Consider the following 22,124-nt stretch of genomic DNA (forward strand, 5'->3'; position numbering starts at 1 on the left):
GGCAGTTAGGATCCATTACCTGCTCCTGGGGAGAAAGATGTGAAAGTCTGCTTTTGTAAATTGCCCTATGGGAAATGTTCCAGATTTGTGTGTGTGTGTTTTTTTTTTCCTCATAGTAATACTTGTCCCTGTACCTCTGTATTTCCAGAAAATTGGGCTGTTAGGTCTCAAGGCTGGTTAGGATCAGGTGTACTTTTAAAATAAAGAATACTCTATTGGTGATGTTGAGTGCTTCGTATTACATTACATCCCAAAAAGAGGCCCATAATGTCAGGGTGTTCCATTGTTAGTAATATTAAGCTACGTCTTTTTTTTAGTTACAGTGATGACCACCAGGTAAATTCAGTGCAGAGATACATCTTTCTCTTTGCAGTTAGCAAAGGATGAAATCGAGCATCTCAGAATAACCTTTTACTTCATAGTACTGGTGTCCATTAATGATTAGCCAGGATCATTTTATTTGGGGTGGCCAACTAGTGAATTCCTGATTCTCTCATTCTTCCTACTGTCATTCTCTTGTAAAGACGAGTTTTCCCTCATCACGTAAGCACAGACTACACTTCCTCCTAAAAAAGGAGGGTGCTTCTGTCTCCTTAATGACCAGTTTACAGGATAACAAAATCATGTAGTAGTCATCTCTGATGGTGCCAGCTGAGATTTACTGGTTTTCTGTTTTTCAGGTTTACTATGGATTCATTGTTTTTTTGTTTTAATACAGTCAGTGTTTAGTTAAAACATTCAAAAAAGAGAAAGAAAGCAGTTTAAAATTACAAAGTGGAATTTTTATTTATTTATTTATTTGTTGAGACTGTGAATCACGAATCCTAATGGGGTAAAGATTAAATAGAGGGGATGGGGTTATCAGACAAATGCTTTTTTCTTTTTTTTTTTTAATGATACATTATGAAAGATTCCAATCTTTTTTTTTTATTTATGAGATGCTCTGTTCAGAAACTCTCTGAGTACTTTAACCAGAGTATAACTGAAAACAGGAATGTCAGAAAGGCACATTTAAATTGTTCTCAAAATCAATCAAAAATAATGAGGTGCTGGGAAAAAGTTGTATCCTTGATAATTACATCTATCAGTATCAGAAAACAAAAGAGAACAATCAGGAAATGACAATCCCACTCCCAAGCAGCACATTAAAAAAGGCTAATGAAAAAAAGTCTCTTGTAAAAATTGTGCTAAATTAGCATTTCAAGTAAATTGACAACTTAAGCGTTGATAAAGGCCAATCTGGGGCCAAAACAATGGAAGTTCTGTTTCTACTTTTATCTGCTTTTTAAAAGAAATTATCTCACTTGACTTTTCTTTTGTTGTCTTTTACGTGAGTAAAAGTAATTGTCCTCAGAGTAATTGTCCTCAGGGAGGTGACAGTCCTGCTGCACACCACCAGTGTCAGGCCACACTTGGAGTTAGCAGGCTTCATTTGGGGTTCTACTTTTTAAAAGCGCAGATCTGGAGCACAGTAACCAGAATGGTGAAAGTTTTTCAAAGCATTCTTATACTCTATCCCTTTTTCCAGTTGCAGAAGAGGTTAACGTAACTATCACAAGGGATTCAACATGTTCTTTTTAACTTCAGAGTCTAAAGTTAGGACCAGTGGAAAACAAATTTGGCCTGGAATTAAGAATTCCCCCATAATCCTGGCCTTGCAGAACTGAAATGGATTTACCTCTAAGGCAGTGATTTTCCTAAATCAGACAGTGTTCACAAGTTAAAATCCCTTTACCTAAAGATGGTATACAGGAGTGCAGGGTTCTCCCAGAGTCCTTGCCAGCAGTCTGTAGATGCTTTAAGGGTCCTTTAAAATAGTTTTTTTTTTTTTTAATTGAGGCTAAAAATGAAAGTTTTCCTCATGACTTTAAAAAGAAAAACCTGACCACGTCCCAGTTTGCGTATCGTCATTCTGTATTTGGGAAGTCGAAAAGTATGCTGAGGTGGAGTTCAAGCTACAGTCTTTTAAAATCATAGTGCCTTGTTTTTGATCACGTTATGTTCTTACGTCATCTAGCTATAAATTTAGGAGCTTTAGATAAGAATATGGCTTTGCTAATAAAAAGAGAATGTAGCATTTTAGATACTGTTTTAAGAGTAGAAAGAATTAGTATTTGAGTTATCGGTAGTGACAAAAGCATTTTCTTTCCGTGATAAAAGAAAACTTATGTGCATAGATGTTCAGATGCATCGGTTCATTGTGAAGATAGTAGTAAGTGCCGTTATTTTTTTTTTTTAGCTTGTCAAGTGATTTTATTCTTTATTATTAGACCAGGGGAGAAAAAAAAAAAAAAGCCCTAGTATAATCTGTCAACATATTCATCAGTCATCATTTTTGGAGGCAGCTTTCAACATAGTGCATGTTTTACTGTGCTAACAAGAGAAAAGACTAGACATTAAGTTTATGTTTCTTTGTTTTGCAGCATGGTCACATATCAGGAATAATGCTAGAAGTATGCTAATAAACAACATATAATGTAGGTCATCTGGGAGTAAGAAATATTTTCTAACTAGTTCTAAAGGGAAATATTGTTAAAAAAGGGATAGATGTTATTTACGCAACACATGTTGCTCTATATGTCACCATCAAAAGCATCTTGTAAATAGCTCAGCATAGTAAATCTTCCATGGTGATTGTCAGGGTTTTTCAAGTCTGTATTAGATCTAGATTCAACACACTCAGTTCACAATATGCCTAATGTACAGACTGTTAGATTATTTAGACAGCTTCCATTGGAAATGCGCCTGTACTTCTGTGGTTTACAAGACATGCTGTCTGCTTTTGCAGAAAGAAAAAAAAAAATACTAAATTACAATAATTAGAAAAATTTTACATTAATGATATAATTTCAGTCTCAAATGAAATAAAGCTAAATTTTAATGCTTAACTTTGATTTTGTATAGTTCCAAAGAACTTGAGTCTTTTCGAAGTAATTGTAATTTACAGACTGATATTTCCTATTAATACCATTAGTAAAGCAATTTTATTATAAGACTGTAGATGAAAAGATAATCCTGTAAGAATGCTTTTGTCAAAATGTCAAAATTGTATGTAGTTTTACAAATGTCATTTTCTAACATTTGGGGAATTTTCAAAATGGATTATTTCATAAGGGTTTATTTTGCTTTCCAAGATGGCTTTTAATTATAAAATTTCATCCTAAAGGAATTTATGTAACTTATGTGTTGTGGAGCCCTGGTGGCTGAGTGGTTAAGAGCTCGGCCACTAATCAAAAGCTCGGCAGTTTGAATCTACAATCTACCAGTGGCTCCGTGGAAACCCTATGGGACAGTTCTACTCTGTTCCGTAGAGTTTTTATGAGTTGGGATCGACTCGACGGCAATGAGTTTGGATTTTGTGTGTGTGTGTGTGTGTCGTGGAAAACTTAATAGTACTTTATTTATTGAGTTCACCTACTATGTACTGAGCCGTACAGGAAATACAGTAACAAAGATGTGGGATAATAAAGGCTGCTTTTATCAGATGAGCCCAGCATTTAGAATCAAGGGAGATTATTTCTCTTCCCAGCTGTAGGACACTGTGAAATCAGTCAAGTCTTTCTATTTCACTGGGCCTCAGTTTTTTTAAATTTATGATACAAGAATTACAATAAATCCTGACCTATCCACTTCACAGAACTGTTGAATAAAATAGTGTTAAAATGTTCATTATGTTATGATTTTTATGGGAAAAAATATATATAATTAAATGCTAGTAATTAGCAACTTCTGAAACCACCTATATTTTAGAAAACCAAAAATCAAACCTGCTGTCATAGAGTCAGTTCCGACTGATAGCAACCCAATAGGACAGGGTAGAACTGCCCTAGAGGGTTTTCCAGGAGTGGCTGGTGGACTTGAACTGCTGACCTTTTGGTTAGAATCCAGCTAAAAATGATAATCTTTATATCTTTTAGCTATACCCCATAAATCTTAATTTTTTAGCCATTTTACTTATGGATATCTAAAAGCACCACCGTAGTTTTGGTAGAATGAAAGTTCGTATGCCTGATTTTCAAAGGGGTCAGCTTTTGAAACTCAGCCATGTGTTAGTTTTTTGTTTTTAAATACTAACTTCTGTTTTTGAGTTCAGGAGTCTTTAAAAAGATATTGGGCCATAATTATGTGCCTCGGTTTCTTCTAAATGTTTTGCAACTAAAATGATAGTGTTGGATCAAGCCACAAGGTCTTTGTAAGGAACTGGTGGAACACTGCCCAAGCTGCCCTGCAGTGGCTTAGTTTGCAACATATGTAAGACCGGCATCCCAGAAAAACGCTGGAAATAGGGTTGTGGGTTTAAGAAACAACAATAAAAAGTGCATGTGTCTAAGTAACTCTGTCTATCCTTCTTTCCTCAGAAGAAGACCTATCAGTGCATCAAGTGTCAGATGGTTTTCTACAATGAATGGGATATTCAGGTTCATGTTGCAAATCACATGATTGGTGAGTGACACTCTGAACCTTAGTAACGATGGATTTTTCTCCTACCTGTGTCCATCTATGCCTATATAATTAAACAGAGTTAAAGACGAATTAATTGTTTAACCATCCATGGTTTACCTTGGCATGATTTTTTTTTTTAATTCCTGTTATTAGGCCTGATAAGGCATTAGCACATTTTATTTTCTGCAAGGGCTAGTTTAGACTTCTGCAGAGGATTATATAGCTACTGCCAGTCAAAACACAGGTGATTAACAAATTAAACTTCTAATCATTTTTGCATTATTGTAAACTAACAGGAATGGTTAATGAACTGGATGTTAGCTTTCCATAGAGTTTTAGACAGGTTTTAATTTCAGAAGTTATTATGGTAATGGTACTGCTGTGTGTTGCTTAAGCATCTTTGTATCAAAATCTAAAGTGGTTGAGTTTTTTGTGATAGGGAAGCATAAATAATTTAAATTGCCATAAAATAGTTTTGTATGTATGGTTTCAACAGCCTGGAAATAATCATGATCATAAAGATGATAGAAAGAATTAAGTCATCTTTGTTGTCGTTCCCCACCAAATTTTACATACATCTTTCTAAAAGTCATTCGGGTAACGATCTCTGAAGTTACACTAGGCCAGTGTTTTCAGGGATTTTGCAGTTATCACATTGGTTAGCACTAAAGGATAAATTTTTCACGTATTCCTACGGCCCTGTTATCTCTTAGATTCCTCTGGGGTTACCTCCTATGTTTTTAATTCGATAAGCACTTAGTAATAACACTAAGAGTTTTACCACAGCCAATTAAACTTTATCAAGCAGATCTTTTATCTACTAGTAAAATGACAATTGCTATTACTTTATACTATTTTTGATACTCATTTCTGTTTTTATACTATGAGAGTCTTTTATTACATACTCATTTCATGTTATTTCATAATACTGTAAATAATCGTGATATAATATAAAAAAGTCCAGTCAACCTTATGTCCTCCTATTGTCAAACTCTGTATGGCAGGAAAGAAAATTCAACGTTTTAGACTATGAACTTGTTTTCAAGAGTAAACAAGTTTTGTCACACACGAATCAGAGCTATTCCAAGAAAATTCAGGGCAAGGGTTGCTCCGATTCTCATTACTGCCTGTTAAAACTAACAATAGCAAAACTTTGAATGCTCGTGTATGAATTAATGAAGATGAATTCAAAGGCATGTTGGAAAATTGATTAATAGTTTTTCCATGGATTTGCTTTATAGTTTTTAAATGATGAGTCTTTAGGAGGATTATTGCTTATCAAAGTCTAAAGGCTTAATTGTGAAAAATGGAACATGTGCATAACAGCTAAAATATTGATCACTTTATATTTTCCAGATTTAAGTGCTAGTATCATTGTATTAAGTAGTATGTACTTACACATGACAGAATAACACTGGCAGCTTTTCTTAGCGTTTAGAAGAAAATGGCAACATGTGAGAAATTCTCAAATAATGCCTTACTCTGCAATTCCCTCCTGTTTCGGATTCCTTGGGAAAAATGTCCTATATAAACTTTCAGAGCTGGGTTTTTTTTTTTTTTTTTTTTTTTTTTGCGGAAGAGGGGGCTGGAAAAAATGAATTCTTGCCAAATGATAAACTTTAATAATTTTTATCTCTTTATTTCTTGATTGTATTGGTGGCAGTCATTCATGATTCTGCTTAATGCTGAACTTTTACATGGGCTTAAAAAAAAATTTCTTGGAAATTTGCAGCTTGTGGAAAATTTAGTGAAACTTTGTGGGGTCATGCTTCTGATTAGTTCTATGTGAAATTATCTTTGGTTCTGGATTTATTATGTATCCCAGCTAAATATTCCTCTGAGGATCCAGATGAACAAACTGGATGTATCTGTCACTACAATATTAATGTTATTTTGCACATGTGGAATCTCAGTTGAAGGCTAGCATGAGAGGATTTTTTTGGGTTTTTAATTTTAGTATCTTTTTGTTGTGAAACATCCATTGGCTTTTCCTGGCCCTTCTTCTTGAATTGTTTTATATACCTTTTCCTTTGTGTTTGGTTTATATTCTTTGCATCATTAGTGCTTTCCCAAAGCTTTTTCCCCCACTACCTTATGGTGGATTAATATGGCACTCACTTCCTCTTGGGATCCAAGCATCTAACAATTCACCGTCCATCAGAGAAGCAAATTCCATTCCTTTTCACTGAGGGCCTAGTTATTTAATATTCATGCTATTTTTAATAATAAAATATGTAATTCTCTTACACTCGAGGTCTAAACAAATGAATAGCATCCACTTAATTGTTCTATCTGGTGACCATTCATCCAGGTCCTTAAACTCTCCTCCTGTTGTTAATATCTAGAAAGAAGAGAGAGAAGGTGTAACGGAGGGTGTCACAAAGGCTAAGATATCCTTTTTTAAAATCCCAGTGTGATAGTCTTTCAGATGAGGCAGGCAGCATTATTTTGTTGGCTGAAATACCTCCATTGAGGTAGGTGCTTTTAGGTTGTGTAGCGGTGTCTGTTTTTTTGTCTAATCAAAAAATAATCTCAACTAGGCATTTAGCAGGGGAGAGGGATTAGGGGCTATCTGCAAAGCCTCTTTCTCCTTTTGTTAAGAGGGTCCAGAGTGTTTTTACAGATTTTGTTTTATGTTTCAGTCAGTCTAGAGGAAGGATTATATCACCTGATGGAAAACAAAATCTACCAATTACTCAATGAGGTCTAACTTCTAATTCCTTCTTTAACCAAGTCATTTGCATTTGCTCCTATGCAGCACACATGTTTTAATGCGATTTCAATGTCCACCAGCCACCATGCTTCTTTCTGGATATGCTGGTTTCAGGCTGTATTGGCCAGAGACATTTGTGAAAGGAAAACCATCAATGTTTCTACCAGGTCCATAGCAGAGACTCTGAGCTTAAGTGCCATTTTGCAGCGAGGTGTGGACACATGGTCTGGGCTGCAGGAATAATTACTCCATAAAAATGCATTAGGGATTTGACTTATGTCTATTGAGGAAAAAAAGAAAACCTGACTCTCCACCACATTTTGACACAGGTTCAGTAAGAAATCAGACCAGTGACTATTTAGGGGTTTCTTTTCTTCTTTATACACACATACACACAAAAGAGCTCCAAAACATTTTAGGGGTTTCTTTTCTTCTTTATACACACACACACAAAAGAGCTCCAAAACATTTTAACAGCTTTCTTGGGGAAAAGATTTCCCTCTTTTAAATCCGTGCAGATGAGAAAATTTTTCTTGTTTTCCTTTGTTCAGTTCACATAGTTTGTGTTGGCTTTTGACCTGAGAATACAGAAAGAAACCATTGTGTAGTATGCCCGTAATTCATCATTCACCCTTCTCTCTCTATCAGCGTAGTGGATATTTATTGTTATTTTCCTCTGTAACATTTCTGTTATCATTTGGTATGGATTAACACAAAAGAGATGAAACTAGGGAATTGAGATGTGTTTAACCCAGCAAAGGCATTGCCTCATATAAAATTATGAGGCTCAGCAGCAGTAGAGTAAATTTGTAAGGGCTCAGGATAAAGGGCTGTTAGGTATGGGATATTATAAAGAGATGACATTGCCAAGAACTATTTATGAGAAGCTTAATTTTTTCACTCTGATAATTCTTGACCAATAATTACCAGCCTCTAATTATCTATTTTTGTTAGAAAGAAATTTCGATCACTACAGAGGTTGGCATTGCAACTAGCGCATAAATCCCCAAAGAGACAAATGTGTTCCAAACAGCCACAAACAACTGTCTCATGAAACATAGTGAGCAAATTGCGAGCGGCTGGTGGTAGACAACCAGCAGTACATTTACCATCGAAGGCCAGTCAGCTTGACAAAGAAATGATCAAAGGGGAGAAATACCATTATCCTTGCAATTTATTGCTGCACTCATGGACTTTGGAGGAGAAGTGGTCAGGATCTAGCCATAGTCATTTTCAGCCTTGCTTTCAGAGTTCTCGGATGGAGAATATGAAGGGGATGGATGCGAACCATTTACCTAAGAATTATTTTTTAAAATCTACTTAGAATTGGTGACTTAGTAAGTTCAAGTATGTAAGTTCATATTTTCTGTCAGATCAGAATGACCAGTATTACAATGGAAACATTGTATCTGAGGTGGCAAAGAATCCTGTTTTGTGACAAAACAGGAAAATCCAGAAATAGTTACTAATCGTACTATTCTGGACAAATCAAAGGTAATACATACTTAAAGCATTTGGGGGAAGCTAATGTATTTATTTCTTAAAAAGTAAAACTAGAATTTGGCACTCTAATGGCAGCTACTGTGAAAACATTAATGTAAAGATGTTGGCTATTTTTATTCAGATCTTTAATACTTGGTGTCTTGTAGATAAATTTAATTTTTAAAAGACCCATGAAAATATTCAATTCTTCTACAAGGCAGGTGGACTGTACCTATGGTATGTGTTATATTACACATGATATGCATCCCTGATGTCGAGACAAAAAGAATGAATAAATCAGCTTTACACAGTATGGTGAAATTGTGGCAAGTGACATTCATATATTCTAAATTGGTTTGATGCCTAAGGTCACAAATGGCATTTTTTTTTTTCTTTCATTTCTTTAGTGTATGGTGTACTATGTGACTAATCTTCATTATAGCTTTGTGGCATTCAGTGTCACCTCTGAAACACTTCAGCTTGAGTGCCCTTTGGAAAGGATTAAAATGAATATTTTGAGATCTATAGTGCTTTTAGATTGTATATGTCTTAAGGGGAAATATCCATGGATATGGATCTCTACATAGGAAGATGATAGACCACATTGTCCTTTAAACTCTCAGTTTTCATTGGCTGTTTTTTTTTTTTAAATGATTAGAAACGAATCTATAATAGTACATATATGTATAATATCTACAGCTATCTCCATGTAATCCTAAGAAGCTCAAAGTCATTCTAAATCAGAGGGCTATTGAATCTTTAAAAAAAAAAAATCTTTATTTGATTGCTTACAAAACCCAGAGAATTAAGAAATAAGCATTCAGTGTTAAATATGATGAAATACTGGCTTATTTCACATCAAGAGCTGGATTAAAAAAGATGAAATCTGGGCAGTTTAATGGTAACAGAAAGCTACCCTCATGTGGGCAATGCTGGCTTATTTGAAAAGCCCATAAAGGGTTCCTGCATGGACCATACGAAAGGGATACTTTCTCTTTAATAGCCATCTGTACAGGAGAGATGAGAAGTGGGCCAGGTCATCTCTCCTCAGCTGTCATGATATTAACGTAGGTAATGGAGCAAGCTCTGCATTCTGCTGGGTGTTGTTTTTCATAGATGTTCATCGATTTACACAGATAATTCTATTTATTTCTTAGAGTTGGTCCAAGTGAACCAGGCAGAATAACAAACACCAAAGCATTTCAAATGACTTTATCTTTGTTTGTAACGTAACTTTTGTCTAAAAAATGGTGTCATACCTACTGTGCAGATGGCTGCATGATTTGTAAACCAGCCAAAACATTTAAACAAATGTGTGATCTGGGGATAGATTAAATAAAGGATAAAATGGAGTGTGGGCCACAAATTCTAATAATCAGATGATTTTAAGTTGTGTGTAGCGTGGAGCGATGGTCACAGTGCTAGTGGGGAAAGCTTGCCAATGACAGCAAGGTGCCTTACAGAGCTCAGGATGGCGCCCGTGGCCTGGTAGGCCTCAGTTTGAGAACCGCACATTTGCTGTACAGCTGGCAGCTCTGTATGGGGACATCAGATAAAACTTTGTAAAATGAAGTGTTATTGCTTAGTATGAAATTGTTCAGAGAGGGAATTTGCAGACAGTAACCGAAAACAGAATTCATGGTACCAATGAAGCAGACTGTAAATATGAAGAGGGTTTAATTATCTGCACAATTTAACAAAAATTCAAGATGGATACAGAAAAGACATACACAGGCATAAATATAACACAGCCACAGCATTTACCAAGTGCAAAGTGGGGCCACAGGAACCTGGCCAGCTCTCCTGTGATCCGCCTTCCTAGAAATGAAGACAATTGAAAAAGAAAATAAAAGTAGGAAGACTCTTGCTTTACGTCTTTTGGGAAGGAAGCACAGTTTTCGAGCGTTCCATTCGCTTCTTGGGAGTCTTATTTCTTACAGCAACTTTTAAGGAAAATCTTTGGGTCTCTTGATTTAAGTGTTCGGCTATTAAAAGACAAATCAGAATGTTTATCCTTGCTTTGTGTTTTGGTCTGCGTCTAGCAGCTTTGATATACGAGAGGGGAAAACACTGGCAGTTAGTGTCGTTTCTAATTTACAAGTCCCAAGGAAAATGTCTTAGACATTTCTGATGTTAATTTTCTTTGAGGCTGAGGATTCTGGCTGAGTCCGTAAACAGATTGAAGATTCAGTTTCTTGTTACTTTTTACAACACACTCAGAAGAGTGATGCTCTCAAACAGAATTACTGAATGGCACCCTTCTTTCCTTGGCTCTGTGCAGAGATGCTAGGAGAGCCTGTGCAGGTAGGTGGCTGCTATACAAGGTGGGCCTTCCAGTGCTCGTTTTGTCCTCAGCTTTGACTTGCTCTAGAATCAGCCACTCACATATCTCTTCTTCACTCACTGTTTGATATGTTCATTATCAAATGTGGGTATCTATTTCTGAATGAAGTTTGCAGGTCACTTCTGAATGAAGCGTACCAAAAGTCATCAGCAATAGGTAAAATGTGCACACAAACACGCACACACGCACATGCACACATGCACATACACACACATACAAATCGTGACCTATTTCTACAGAATCAGTTCGTAAACATAAAAAGGTCTCTCATGACCTATTTCCATAGGTTTTTTCCTCATTTTGGGATCATTAATAGCAGTAAACAAAGAAAAGGGAGCCAATACGGAGAGTGGGTGTCGAACTTCAGCTGCTCAGATTGTTGCATTTGGTGAGCTGATGGGGTTTCGTAGGTCACCTTTAGAATTATGCCTATGACAGCAGTAGCTACCTGCCAAGATTGCAAGGTATCTCACAGCTCTCAGGATGGCGCCTGTGGCCCGGTAGGCCTCAGTTGGAGGGATACACATTTGCTGTACAGCTGGCAGCTCTGTATGGGGCAGCCGTGTGGGCTGTTAGGGAGCTGGAAAGGAGACAAGCATGAAATTTCTTCTAACCCCAACTCTGTTTTTCTGTACTGTTGGCTGCTTCTCAGTTCCTTGACAAAAAAACCAATCAGGCACCCTTTAATCCGCCTGTGATTACCACTGGTATAAAAAGAGAAGCATAATGAGGAAAAATGCCTCGTTTTGTTGCCTTCAAAAGCCAACAAATTGGAGTTAACTTGACAGGAAGTGGCTTAATAATTAGATTATTTATTTATTCCTGACACATATCCCCCTGTTACTAGTCTCAGGAGACCCTGTAGATGGTACGATTTTCAAGCTGCCATTACTTCGCTGTCTTCTGTGAACAAAGAAGCTACTGTCTATCAGTCAATTAAATGCACTCTTTAAGCAGAGGCTGCGAAGTCCTCAATGGAGAGAGCCCTGGGACATGGTGGCTGATGATTCGTTTCTCTGTACTGTACATCACACTCTCAATGACGGTCCCCATAGAGATGGAATAAAGTCATGCATTAAAATATCACTTGTTGATTTGTTTGCTAATGAAGAGCCATTGAAATGTTTGTGTATTTCTGTGGCAAAATGGCTGATAAAAGGGACTACTTGCCTGTGTATCTTTGTTCATCTGCTGTGAGTGCTTATTTAAGAATTATTAAAATCAAAGTCAGCAAACAACAGAATGAAAAATTTCTCGGATAACAGGAGTTTTCTGACTCTCTTCACCAAATCAATGAATCGAGGCAGGAAAAATAGAGAAATAGTGTCATTTCAATCCTTTGCTTTCATTGCATTAATCCAAACACCTTATTTCCTCTGACATAAAAATGTAAGTCTTTTTCAGAGTATCTGAGAGCAATACTTAGTAAGTGTAAAAATATAATAGAATCCCTTTGTGAGAATAATGTTCTTTAAAATATTTTTTTCTTTAGGATGAATGGCATTTTTGTAGCAATTTCTTTAACTCAGTGAATACTTGCAGAAGTTTTTCTAGGAAACTTAGGGAGGCTTTTAAGACAAAACTAATAAAATGTCTTTGAAACATTTCAGTTATAATCACGCAGCCACGTGGGTGGTATAGAAATGTGACCTTCTTTTCTATTTGTTCCTCTTTATGTTTTCTTCTTTTTCCTTTTATTTTTTTCTTTAACATTACATCCATGTTAGTAGTGGTGACTTTTCCAGCAGTCCAGGTTTTTATTCCTTAATATGTCGTCATCATCTTACTAGCTAGTGTTTACTATGTACAAAGCATGACTTTGCTGGACTTCTCTGGACTCCCATTAATTAGCTTTACATTTTAAGAGTACGTTAGGTTGGAGCCTTAGAGGTCCGTTTATGTGAGAAGGCTCAGATAATATCATGACAGCTCTCTAATGAAATATTTAGTGATGGTGCTGTCATTGAAAGAGATAAATTTGGAATTTAAACAGAGGCCACTGAACTTTGAAAAGTGTCCCCTCCTCCTCCCATTAGACTTTGTAAAGAGCAATCTCTAAGTGTAAAGGCTCTAACTATAGTTTTCGTGATTACCTGGCAATAGGCTGTAAAGAATTAATTCAAGCCATCGTCAGATGGTGGTATTTCTTATTTCTACCCTGTTATTCCAAGTAATTTTGTTAGAAAAAGCTTAGATACTCGGAGGTGTTCTGTAATAGAAAATGAATTTGAAACCCTTTCATTAATTGGTGATTAATATATTTCAGGATTAGTTTAAGCAGGGCCCTACCTCCTGCCCAGTCAAGTATGTTCTGGTTAATATCCAATTATCTGCACCTTCGTAGTTATTATGTCTTAATATTTCGGATATGATAACCAGAAACTTGAGAGTAATGCTAATGAGGAGGATAGAGCAAGAATTAACCAATGACACACTCAGTGATCCTTGGTGTGGACGGACTCACTTTATCCCCCTACCGCATTGCTTCAGCATCTTCTGAGCACTGACCAAAAATAAGACTTTCAGCTACAGCAGACAAGAATTAGAAAATTAATCGTTTTCTCTTTTAAATTATAGTAATATGCATTCCCAGTATTAAAGCTCAGCCGAAAGTACAGTTTAATAATGCCATTCTATGGAGAATAAGAATAGGAAACGGAAAGGTGATTTCTATTTTCCAAACAGGAAACATCGTATTCTTTATCTTTTCCTTTTGACAAAGCCACAAGTTGTTACCTCTTCAAAGTATGTTTTAAATCAGATTAATTTGGAGTCTCTATTATATTTCACTGAGAAAACGTTTTTCTCTGCTACCTTCCCCTCAAAATTTATTATCACGTGATACAAGTTGCACTGCCCTTTTTTTTTTTTTTTTAATTTTTTTTTTTACAGGTAATTTCACTTTTGAACAGTCTGACTTAGCTCTTCTAGCAGTGCCTGCTCTAGGGGGTGTGTGCTGCTTCAAGCCCTGTAGCTTTAAATAGTGTGCTTTGTACATTGCCCCCTTTATATGCTATATTGTAATGAAGCAACATCCGTAAATTGCAGTGAAGGGTGATTGTTGCACGGGGATGACTACTGCACCTTGGGGTCCATTTGCACCAGATTATTCTTTTTATTGTTATTATTACTTCCCATCTTCTTTACTCTCTTGCTGCTGAAGCTGCTGTTGGCCACCGGTGCAACACAGAGGGGATCTTGACGAACGTTGCAGACATCATTTTTGTCTTAGGTACACACCAATCAACGTTCAATTCCAAAGCCAGATGTCCTGGGTGGCTTTGTGGTTCTGTAGTGATGCTACTTTACTTTGTTGACTTCGTTTATAGTGTTCCTCATCATCATCTTCTTAAAAGAACAAATTTACTGTGAATAAAAGAGACAAACATTTTTTTTCCCAGCATTTCATGTAGATGTTATAAATCTGTAGGGAAGGTGATCAACTATTTTATCTATCTTCATTTGTCCCTTCCCCCAAAGAGGTTTAATACTTTAAAAAAGGGATCTGGGCAAGATTATTGTTCAAGGAAAAGGTTTGTATTTTCAGTATGTTCCTAGCTTTTCTTAAGACTTAAACGAAGTCAGTATGAATATTGTATAAGTAGTTTCTTACATTTACTTACAAAATAGCCTATTTTCTGCACCAACCAACTGCTTTCACTCAATAACCAATAACAAAATGATATGATAGAAGCCAGAGATCCTGTGCTCTTATTGAAAAGAATTATAAGCAAGGTTTTAGTCTAGGGAGATTTATATGTGAATTTTGGCTGTTAATCCCTTCGTTGCAGTGGTTTTAGTACCTGTCTCCATTTGTTTTCTCAAATTGTTGGTGCAGCTGTTGTTCTCTTTTTCTAAGGCCAGGCTACCCTGCAGCATTCAAACTAAAATCTAGAATTAGAACTGACACACCTTCAATTGAACTATCAAGTCTTTTAAAACTGCTTGGCCAGTGACGCCAGTCCCACGCCATTCGACCATACATACTTCCGATTGTGGGCCAAAGTGCATTGATTTTTAGCTGTCATTTCTATTGCACATACTGTAGAATTGAAATTTAAACCTTAATCTACTCAGTAATGCAATTAATTTTTAATGTGCAGTAATACTAATTGAAATAGCCTGAATTTAGTAAGTCACCACAAGACATTTTCAAAAGCAAGAGTCTCCACTGAGAACTGGGAGGACAGGTCATTATTGTTACAGTGTTTACAGAATAAATGCTCAGTCCTCAGGCCTCCAGTGGAAAGAGAGCTTTCTTTAAATTAGGCTCTATTATATGTCTCTGTGAATAGAAATATCTTTTCAGAGAGAATTCCTACATTCTACCCACTTGCAGTGCTTCACTGTTTTTTAACAACGATATGCCTTTAGTTCAAAATATCTTAATATAGTGTAGGCAAAAATAATATTAACCCATTAAAAAAAAGGGCAATTATAAATGGTTGCAAATACAGTCACCTGCCATCAATACCGTGGTCAAAAGCGACAACCTCAATGGGTATGTCTTACTACGTGATGGGTATTTGAGATCCTGTATCCAGATTCGGGCAGTACATGGGCTTTATTAAACTCGTTACCATCGAGTCAATTCCGACCTATAGCAGCTCTGTAGGACAGAGTGGAACTGCCCCATAGGGTTTCCAAGGCTGCAAACCTTTACAGAAGCAGACTGCCACATCTTTCTCCCATGGAATGGCTGGTGGCTTTGAACCAGTGATCTTTGGGTTAATAGCTGAGCACTGTAACCACTGCACCACCGGGGCTCCTTTGTGCTTTATTATCTGTCCATAAATCTGTTGCCTTCTTATGGTGTATTTGTATCCCTGTGAATCAGACATTTGCCTTTTAAAACTGTATTCCTTTAGCTTTTGTATGTTATTTCAAAATGGCCTTTTAAAATGTTTTGTGACTTTTTTTTTCCCTAGCCACAGTAAAGGAAATTTTGCACAATAAAAGCAAGTAGGTTTTCAGCCATTTCTAGTCTAAAAAGGTTCTCTAACCGCATTTAAAAAAAAAAAACCGCATTTATCTGCTGCTAAATGAGCACTTTTTAAAATGCATCATTTCCACTGATGACTGGGCTTGCAGAGTGTTCAAAACGAGCACCAGCATTAAGTTAAAAAAAGCAAGCTCTGTATATCATCCTTGCGTGGCTTTCACATTACGGTATTTAATAAGCCGGTGGTGCTATTAAATATTTGGTAAAGGTTTCCTCATAACCCTAGCATATCTTCAAATGGGATTTTAAGACATTTTTGCAGCACATAAGTAAAAATGATGTTAGAGAACTTGAAGCAGTTGTAGCGTGGCACATTTTCAAAATGAAGTGTGGGGTAAAGTGGCACAAATGTATTCAGCAGATTCACACCTACAAAATACCTAAATCAATTCATGCTCTTTGGATCAAGGGTTCAAACTGGCTTTCATTGTGTTACTGTTAAGTCAAAGCGCTACTGGGATTATTTACACAAGTGTATTAAAATGACATTATAGCAGGTTTTAAAAAAAGAAGAAAGAAACACCTTACGCTGTCGTGATTTCAGGCTGTCCTAACATCGGGTGAGCTTGTTAATAGACATTTTCTCTTTTTTAGGGGGTGGGGAAGAAAAAGAGTTGAGGGGAAATCAATGTATAGTCCGTTCAGAGCATATTATCAAATCAGATTGGGGTATAGGAAATGAAACCTTTCCTGCATCTATTTTGGATATGCTGTATCAAATACTGGCTATTAGATACCATTGTCCACACTGATAGAATGTGCAATGGATCATTGTTATCAGGTTTTTTTTCCTTATAATGTTTAAGAGTTGTTATCCAAATAGCAATAATTGTTCTTTTAACCTGGAGTGAAAATTGGTTTCTGGGAGCCTTATGGGAAGGTATTGCCAATAAATACGATGTAGACATCAATTCTGTCACTGTGTTGGTGGGTTACAATTCACATTTAAACCTTTCAGTCCTTAATACTATTATTAGTTTTGAAGTTATAGAGATAAAGGCTGATAGTTTTTTTTCAGATTTATATGTAATGTGTTTGGTTCTTCGAGGGGCCTATTTGCTAGATTCTAATTTTCTTCCTGTTTGGTATGCAGCCAGTGACCACAGTGTTCATTCAAACTGCAGAGAGACACATCTCATCTGTAAAACATGGCTTACCAATCGTACTTGCTATTTGTATTCTCATAAGAAGAAACATAGGATTTATTATGATTGGGGGGAATACGTTTCATTTTGAGATAATTTATAATCTCATGTTCATAACATGAGATTACATGTTCATACATACATGTTCATAACAAGTATTTCATAGTAAAGAATGAGTCAAGATGCGTAGTTTTCGGAGGACATGTTGCAGAAGAGAAGGAAAGTGAAATGGGGTTCGTATGTAGGTGTGTTTAAATATGCAATGCTTGATGTATATTGACCTCAGGTTACGAGAGTAGAAAATCCTATTTTCCAGCTTGTTTCAAATGGAGTAAAAATGCTGCTTCAGTTGCTTTATGCTACTCACATTGGGAAAGGTGCTTATACTGTGATAATTATCATCAAGGAATATTAATGCGTTCAGCATTTGTAACCCAAAAACTCATTATAGCTTAAGCTGTGCATCATCTGTGAAGAGAGAACTTTGCCAGGATTCGCTCTTCACAGGGGTTGCCTCCTGCTTGCTGCGGAGTGGCCAGGGTACTGCAAGAGGTCACTTAGGCTATTTTTGAAAGCTGAAGTTTTGCAATTTTTGAATCACTACCTTCTGTCTAAAGAGCTTATCATTCTTGCCTCAAAATGTCCTCCTAATTGAATGCATAGTGAACTGCAAAATAAATAAATAAGTAATAAGAGGTACCTGAATCTCATTATGTAGAATCCAAGAGGGCCGGCACGTATATTCCATACCAAGATAATTGAAGTATTTGTGTCTTCTCTACTGTCACTGAGCACAGGGATTCATTTACACCAGTTTCCTTAATGCAGGTGCCCTTGGGTTTCCGATAGAGATGCCCCCACTGGGGCTCCACTTCACAGCCCTCTGGCTGGAAATTGTGTAAATAAGACTGCGGGGTCAGCTTCCTTTTTCAGCAGCAGTGTCCTTAATTAGTCAGTGACAGTCTTTCATACAAGCCCACACCGTTCCTGGGATCATTCCCCGTATATCTAAGACGTCTATCTAATGCTTAGATAGATACTTTGGTAGGTTTGTTTAAAACCATTCTCAGGGAGGGGGTGGGGGCAGTATTCACATGATGGGCGCTAGGATATCTGGGCTTATGAGGAATCCTATAACTTAATCAAATCAAAATATCTGGTTAGCAGCTCCATTATAAATTACAAGTGGTTAGCTTCATAAGAACTTGGTGCCTTCACCTGTAGTGGACAGCTTGTTGAAAGGGAGCTGTGTGCCTGTGATAAGTTTCCATGATTAAATCCCATTATTTTTCTCCCACTGATCCATTGCTTGTCATTTCCTGTAAGTAACTTTGTGTCATGCTGCATGTTATAGTTTGTGTAAGGCCAGGCAGAGAGCACTAATACTCAGTTCTATCAGGCTGTCTGGCTTTGCAGGAGTGCTGTGTTTCTGAGGTCAAGTTGTGAACCTCTCCCTGCTCCTGGGAGGACTAGAAAAATATGTTTCATAACTTCCCATAGACCTAAGTGAAGGGTAAGAAGAAAAACATGAAACCCATAGGGTGTTTAGATGAGCTGTAAGGTTGGAATTCATCAAGTGGGGAAGCGTACTGTTCTTTAGGAGCCTTCCTCACCATGAAGGGTCACTGCAGTGGGTGCCCAGTCAGTCCTAGTTGAGGGCTTTGGGGGATAGGGTAATCACTCAACTAGCGCAGCAGGCACAAACACACAAGTTGATAATCTGGAGTAATCTTGCTGAAATAGGAACACGCTTGCCAGTTAAAATCACTTACATGAAGGAATATTGGTAGAATGAGTACCCTAAATTCAGTACAGATATTGCAGGCTTGCTCTGCTGAAAGCGATTTGTTCTTTTGTTTTTTCGAATGGGACAAAATCTTTATTTTATGCAGTGGTGCACGAAAGCTGTAAAATGGATGAGTGTCCTGAACCAGAGACATAGTCTAAATAGCTTTGGCCTGGAATGCTGGCAGTATAGTTGAGACATAAGATAGCGGTGGATTGTCTGTGAGGATGTAAACTTAATAATCTTTATGAATTTTGAGTAACTCATAACTCCACTTTCTCACCAAAGAAACATTATGAAAAGATTGCTTCTAAATCCTTCCGCCGCTCTCTGCACTTGTGATAGATGTCATCCCCTTTACCTTGAGGCGCTGAAAACAAACGTGGTTTTTGCAAGAGATAAAAATGTATACTTTAGGAGGAGCAAATTGCATTTTTATGTTTAAGTTCACTATTTGCACTTGATGTGGTGAAATCCAAATGTGAAGAATTGCTTTTGACATTATTTCTGTATCTCCTGTGTCCCAGGACCCCAGCATTACTATGCTGAGTGGCACTGTCACACGTGATAAATGTGATGCCAAAAACCTGGAGATAGAGTGAGCTCGCATTCCATGTCCAGGCTGTTCTGGATTTCTTTAACTTCCTTAATCATTGAAATAATTTATCTTAGTAGCGATACATTGAATAAAATTGTGTATGTGTGTCTTTTAAGTGTGAGGGGTTTGTTCTTAGAGGCAAAAAGGCTTTTATTTCGAAATAAAAAGGTAACCTTAACTTCCTTTAAAAGTCTGTTTTACATTATCTGTATGTTGAACTCTTGTGTTATAAACTAAAGTTTAAAGTACATTTGTTTCAGAGGTCCTATATTACTGATTTCTGAATCCTGATTAGAATTTTCTCTCAGTAACTACGGTTTCCTATTTTTTTAATGGCCTTCCTTTAAAAGAGATTTTCGCAGTTTTGTGTTTGTGTGTGTGCGTGCACACATATCTGTGTGTTGGCATGTATTAGCTGCCAACCTTTTCCACCAGAGACTAACTGGTGTGCCACTCCCTGTCTTGCGTTGAACATGTTTCCAACAGCTTGGAGAGATGGTATAAGAGTGAAATGAAAACCATGGAGCTTATATTGGAGTCTGATGTTTGAAAGGGAGATATTGGGGACGGATGATTTTTGGCTTGGCTCCCTTTTTGGATGTAATTGCTGCTTCATGAGCACTTGGAAGAGTTTCCTGTAGTTAAATTTAATCAAATGGCTCAGAATAACAAACTGGCACACTCAGAATTCCAGGACAGTTCTGTATATGAAACATGATTTTCCTCAATTTAAAACACACGTACACACGCACACGTACACACGCACATGCACAAACACGCGCTCTTCATTACCACCACTGTCCTCACCACCAACACCAAACCAAAAAACCAAACCCAGTGCCGTCGAGTTGATTCCGACTCATAGCGACCCTATAGGTCAGAGTAGAACTGCCCCATAGAGTTTCCAAGGAGCGCCATGGTGTATTGGAACTGCTAACCTTTTGGTTAGCAGCCATAGCACTTAACTACTGTGCCACCAGGGTTAGCAACAACTAATTAGTAAGATGCTGTGTGGTACTATCTCAAACCTAACTGCTATTCCCTATTGGCAGTGGATTGATAAATGATCAGGTATGAAAGTACAGATCATAAGATCACATTCAAAGGGTTTAGAGTTTATTTGTTTTTGTAATGACCCAAACTTGAGCAAACATATATGGAGTGTGCAAGAGATTGCATGTGAACAGATGTTAAACACTTATTCTTCAGGGCCATGATAGGAGGTTGTTATTGTTACACTCATCGTGGAGGAGACAAGACTTGAGCAACTGGCCCCAACATACAGGGCTGATGTGTATTAGGACAAGAGGCAAATCCAAGTTTTCTCGAATCCCTTGATAATCACTGCCAGCTGGTGTAGTATGAATCTTATCACACATGTACAGATTGCTCCATTTTGGAGCCTCTACTGAGGTCTTCTTAGTGATCAAAGCCTGATGCTGATACCATTTTCTAGGCAAGAAAACTTATCCTTGGTTTAGATAAAATCGATATTTCCATTAAAACAGTAAGTAAGGATTTAGCCCAGTTATTTTCTACTTCCTTGATGGAAACTACTTTGAAAGACCTAAGTATATCTCTGCTTCAGAATTCTTTGAAAACTGTCAGAAATAGGCAGCGAGGTGGTGAAAGTAAGTTCAGTGTGAATAGAAGTGAGTCTAGGACGTGGTTTTACATAAGTACTAACTTATGAATGTGTAGCATAAGAGTGCTCATGGTTCTGGAAAATAGCAAGTGGTTATGTTTACATCTCTCTGAAAGATGAACCAATAGATTTAAGTAACAATAGCCTTACTCTGAATGATGTTTAGAATTCAGAATCACACACCTTGCTAGCATATGAAAACACACGTGCTGCAGACATATCCTAAGAGCACACATGCTGTCTAATTCTCACCATAAATAAGAAGTAGTTTGGAAAACCTCAGCATACCTAGAAGCCTCTTTCTGTAGGTGCCTATCCATGAATCCACTATCAGAAGATGGTAAAGGGAGTAGTGCAGTTATTACATATTCATTTAATATAAAAGGCATTGATATAACTACATGCAGCATGACAATACAATTTATGATGCTCATCCCAGTTGGAATTTGTTACCATGTCTGTTTTGAACCAACAGTATAATTTATTAGGTGGCAGGATTTATTATTAGGTAAGAAGGAATGCTGGAGAAGGCCAGTCTTTGCGTTAATGTTTTTATGCATTCATAGATGGGGCGATGTTAAGCAAAGGCAACTGAAAACATGCTCTAAATTTCAGTCACAAAATGAGGAAAATTGTGCAGCTTTTCTCCCAAAATCCATGAGGAACAATGGCCAGTAAAATGAAATGCCATCTGGGTCTAGATGTGAGGTCATGGCCAACTCTTCATTGGTGCTGGTAGAAAGCTTAAAATGATGATGATACATCCTTAGGTTTTGTAAGTGTTCTTGTCATTGGAGCTGCTAAACTGATTTTAATTTTTATTACAGATGGTTATTTTGCCTCACTAAAAAGTCTGGCCATATAACGAATATAAGCTTGACTAAAATTTATTTTTTATATCCGTCCAAATGACCAGCAGCAATTTTGCCTACTAGGTGAACATGCGGAGAACAGGCACCTCAACTT

At 37.0% G+C, this 22,124-nt stretch overlaps 1 protein-coding gene across 6 annotated transcripts in view; it reads left to right on the forward strand.

Annotated features, from left to right (window-relative positions):
- Window positions 1-22,124, forward strand: part of ZNF521 (zinc finger protein 521) — a 297,172-nt gene that overhangs the window by 158,294 nt on the left and 116,754 nt on the right. For 4 of the 6 annotated variants that reach the window (XM_064294636.1, XM_064294637.1, XM_064294632.1 and 1 more), the window contains one exon: window positions 4,359-4,443. In XM_064294636.1, coding sequence (XP_064150706.1) covers window positions 4,359-4,443 — 85 coding nt within the window. The remainder of the gene's footprint in view (window positions 1-4,358; window positions 4,444-22,124) is intronic. The other 2 variants (XM_064294633.1, XM_064294635.1) reach the window with 1 other exon arrangement.

This window comes from Loxodonta africana, chromosome 11 (genome assembly GCF_030014295.1).
Source record: "Loxodonta africana isolate mLoxAfr1 chromosome 11, mLoxAfr1.hap2, whole genome shotgun sequence".
In the NCBI taxonomy this organism is placed as follows: Eukaryota; Metazoa; Chordata; class Mammalia; order Proboscidea; family Elephantidae; genus Loxodonta; species Loxodonta africana.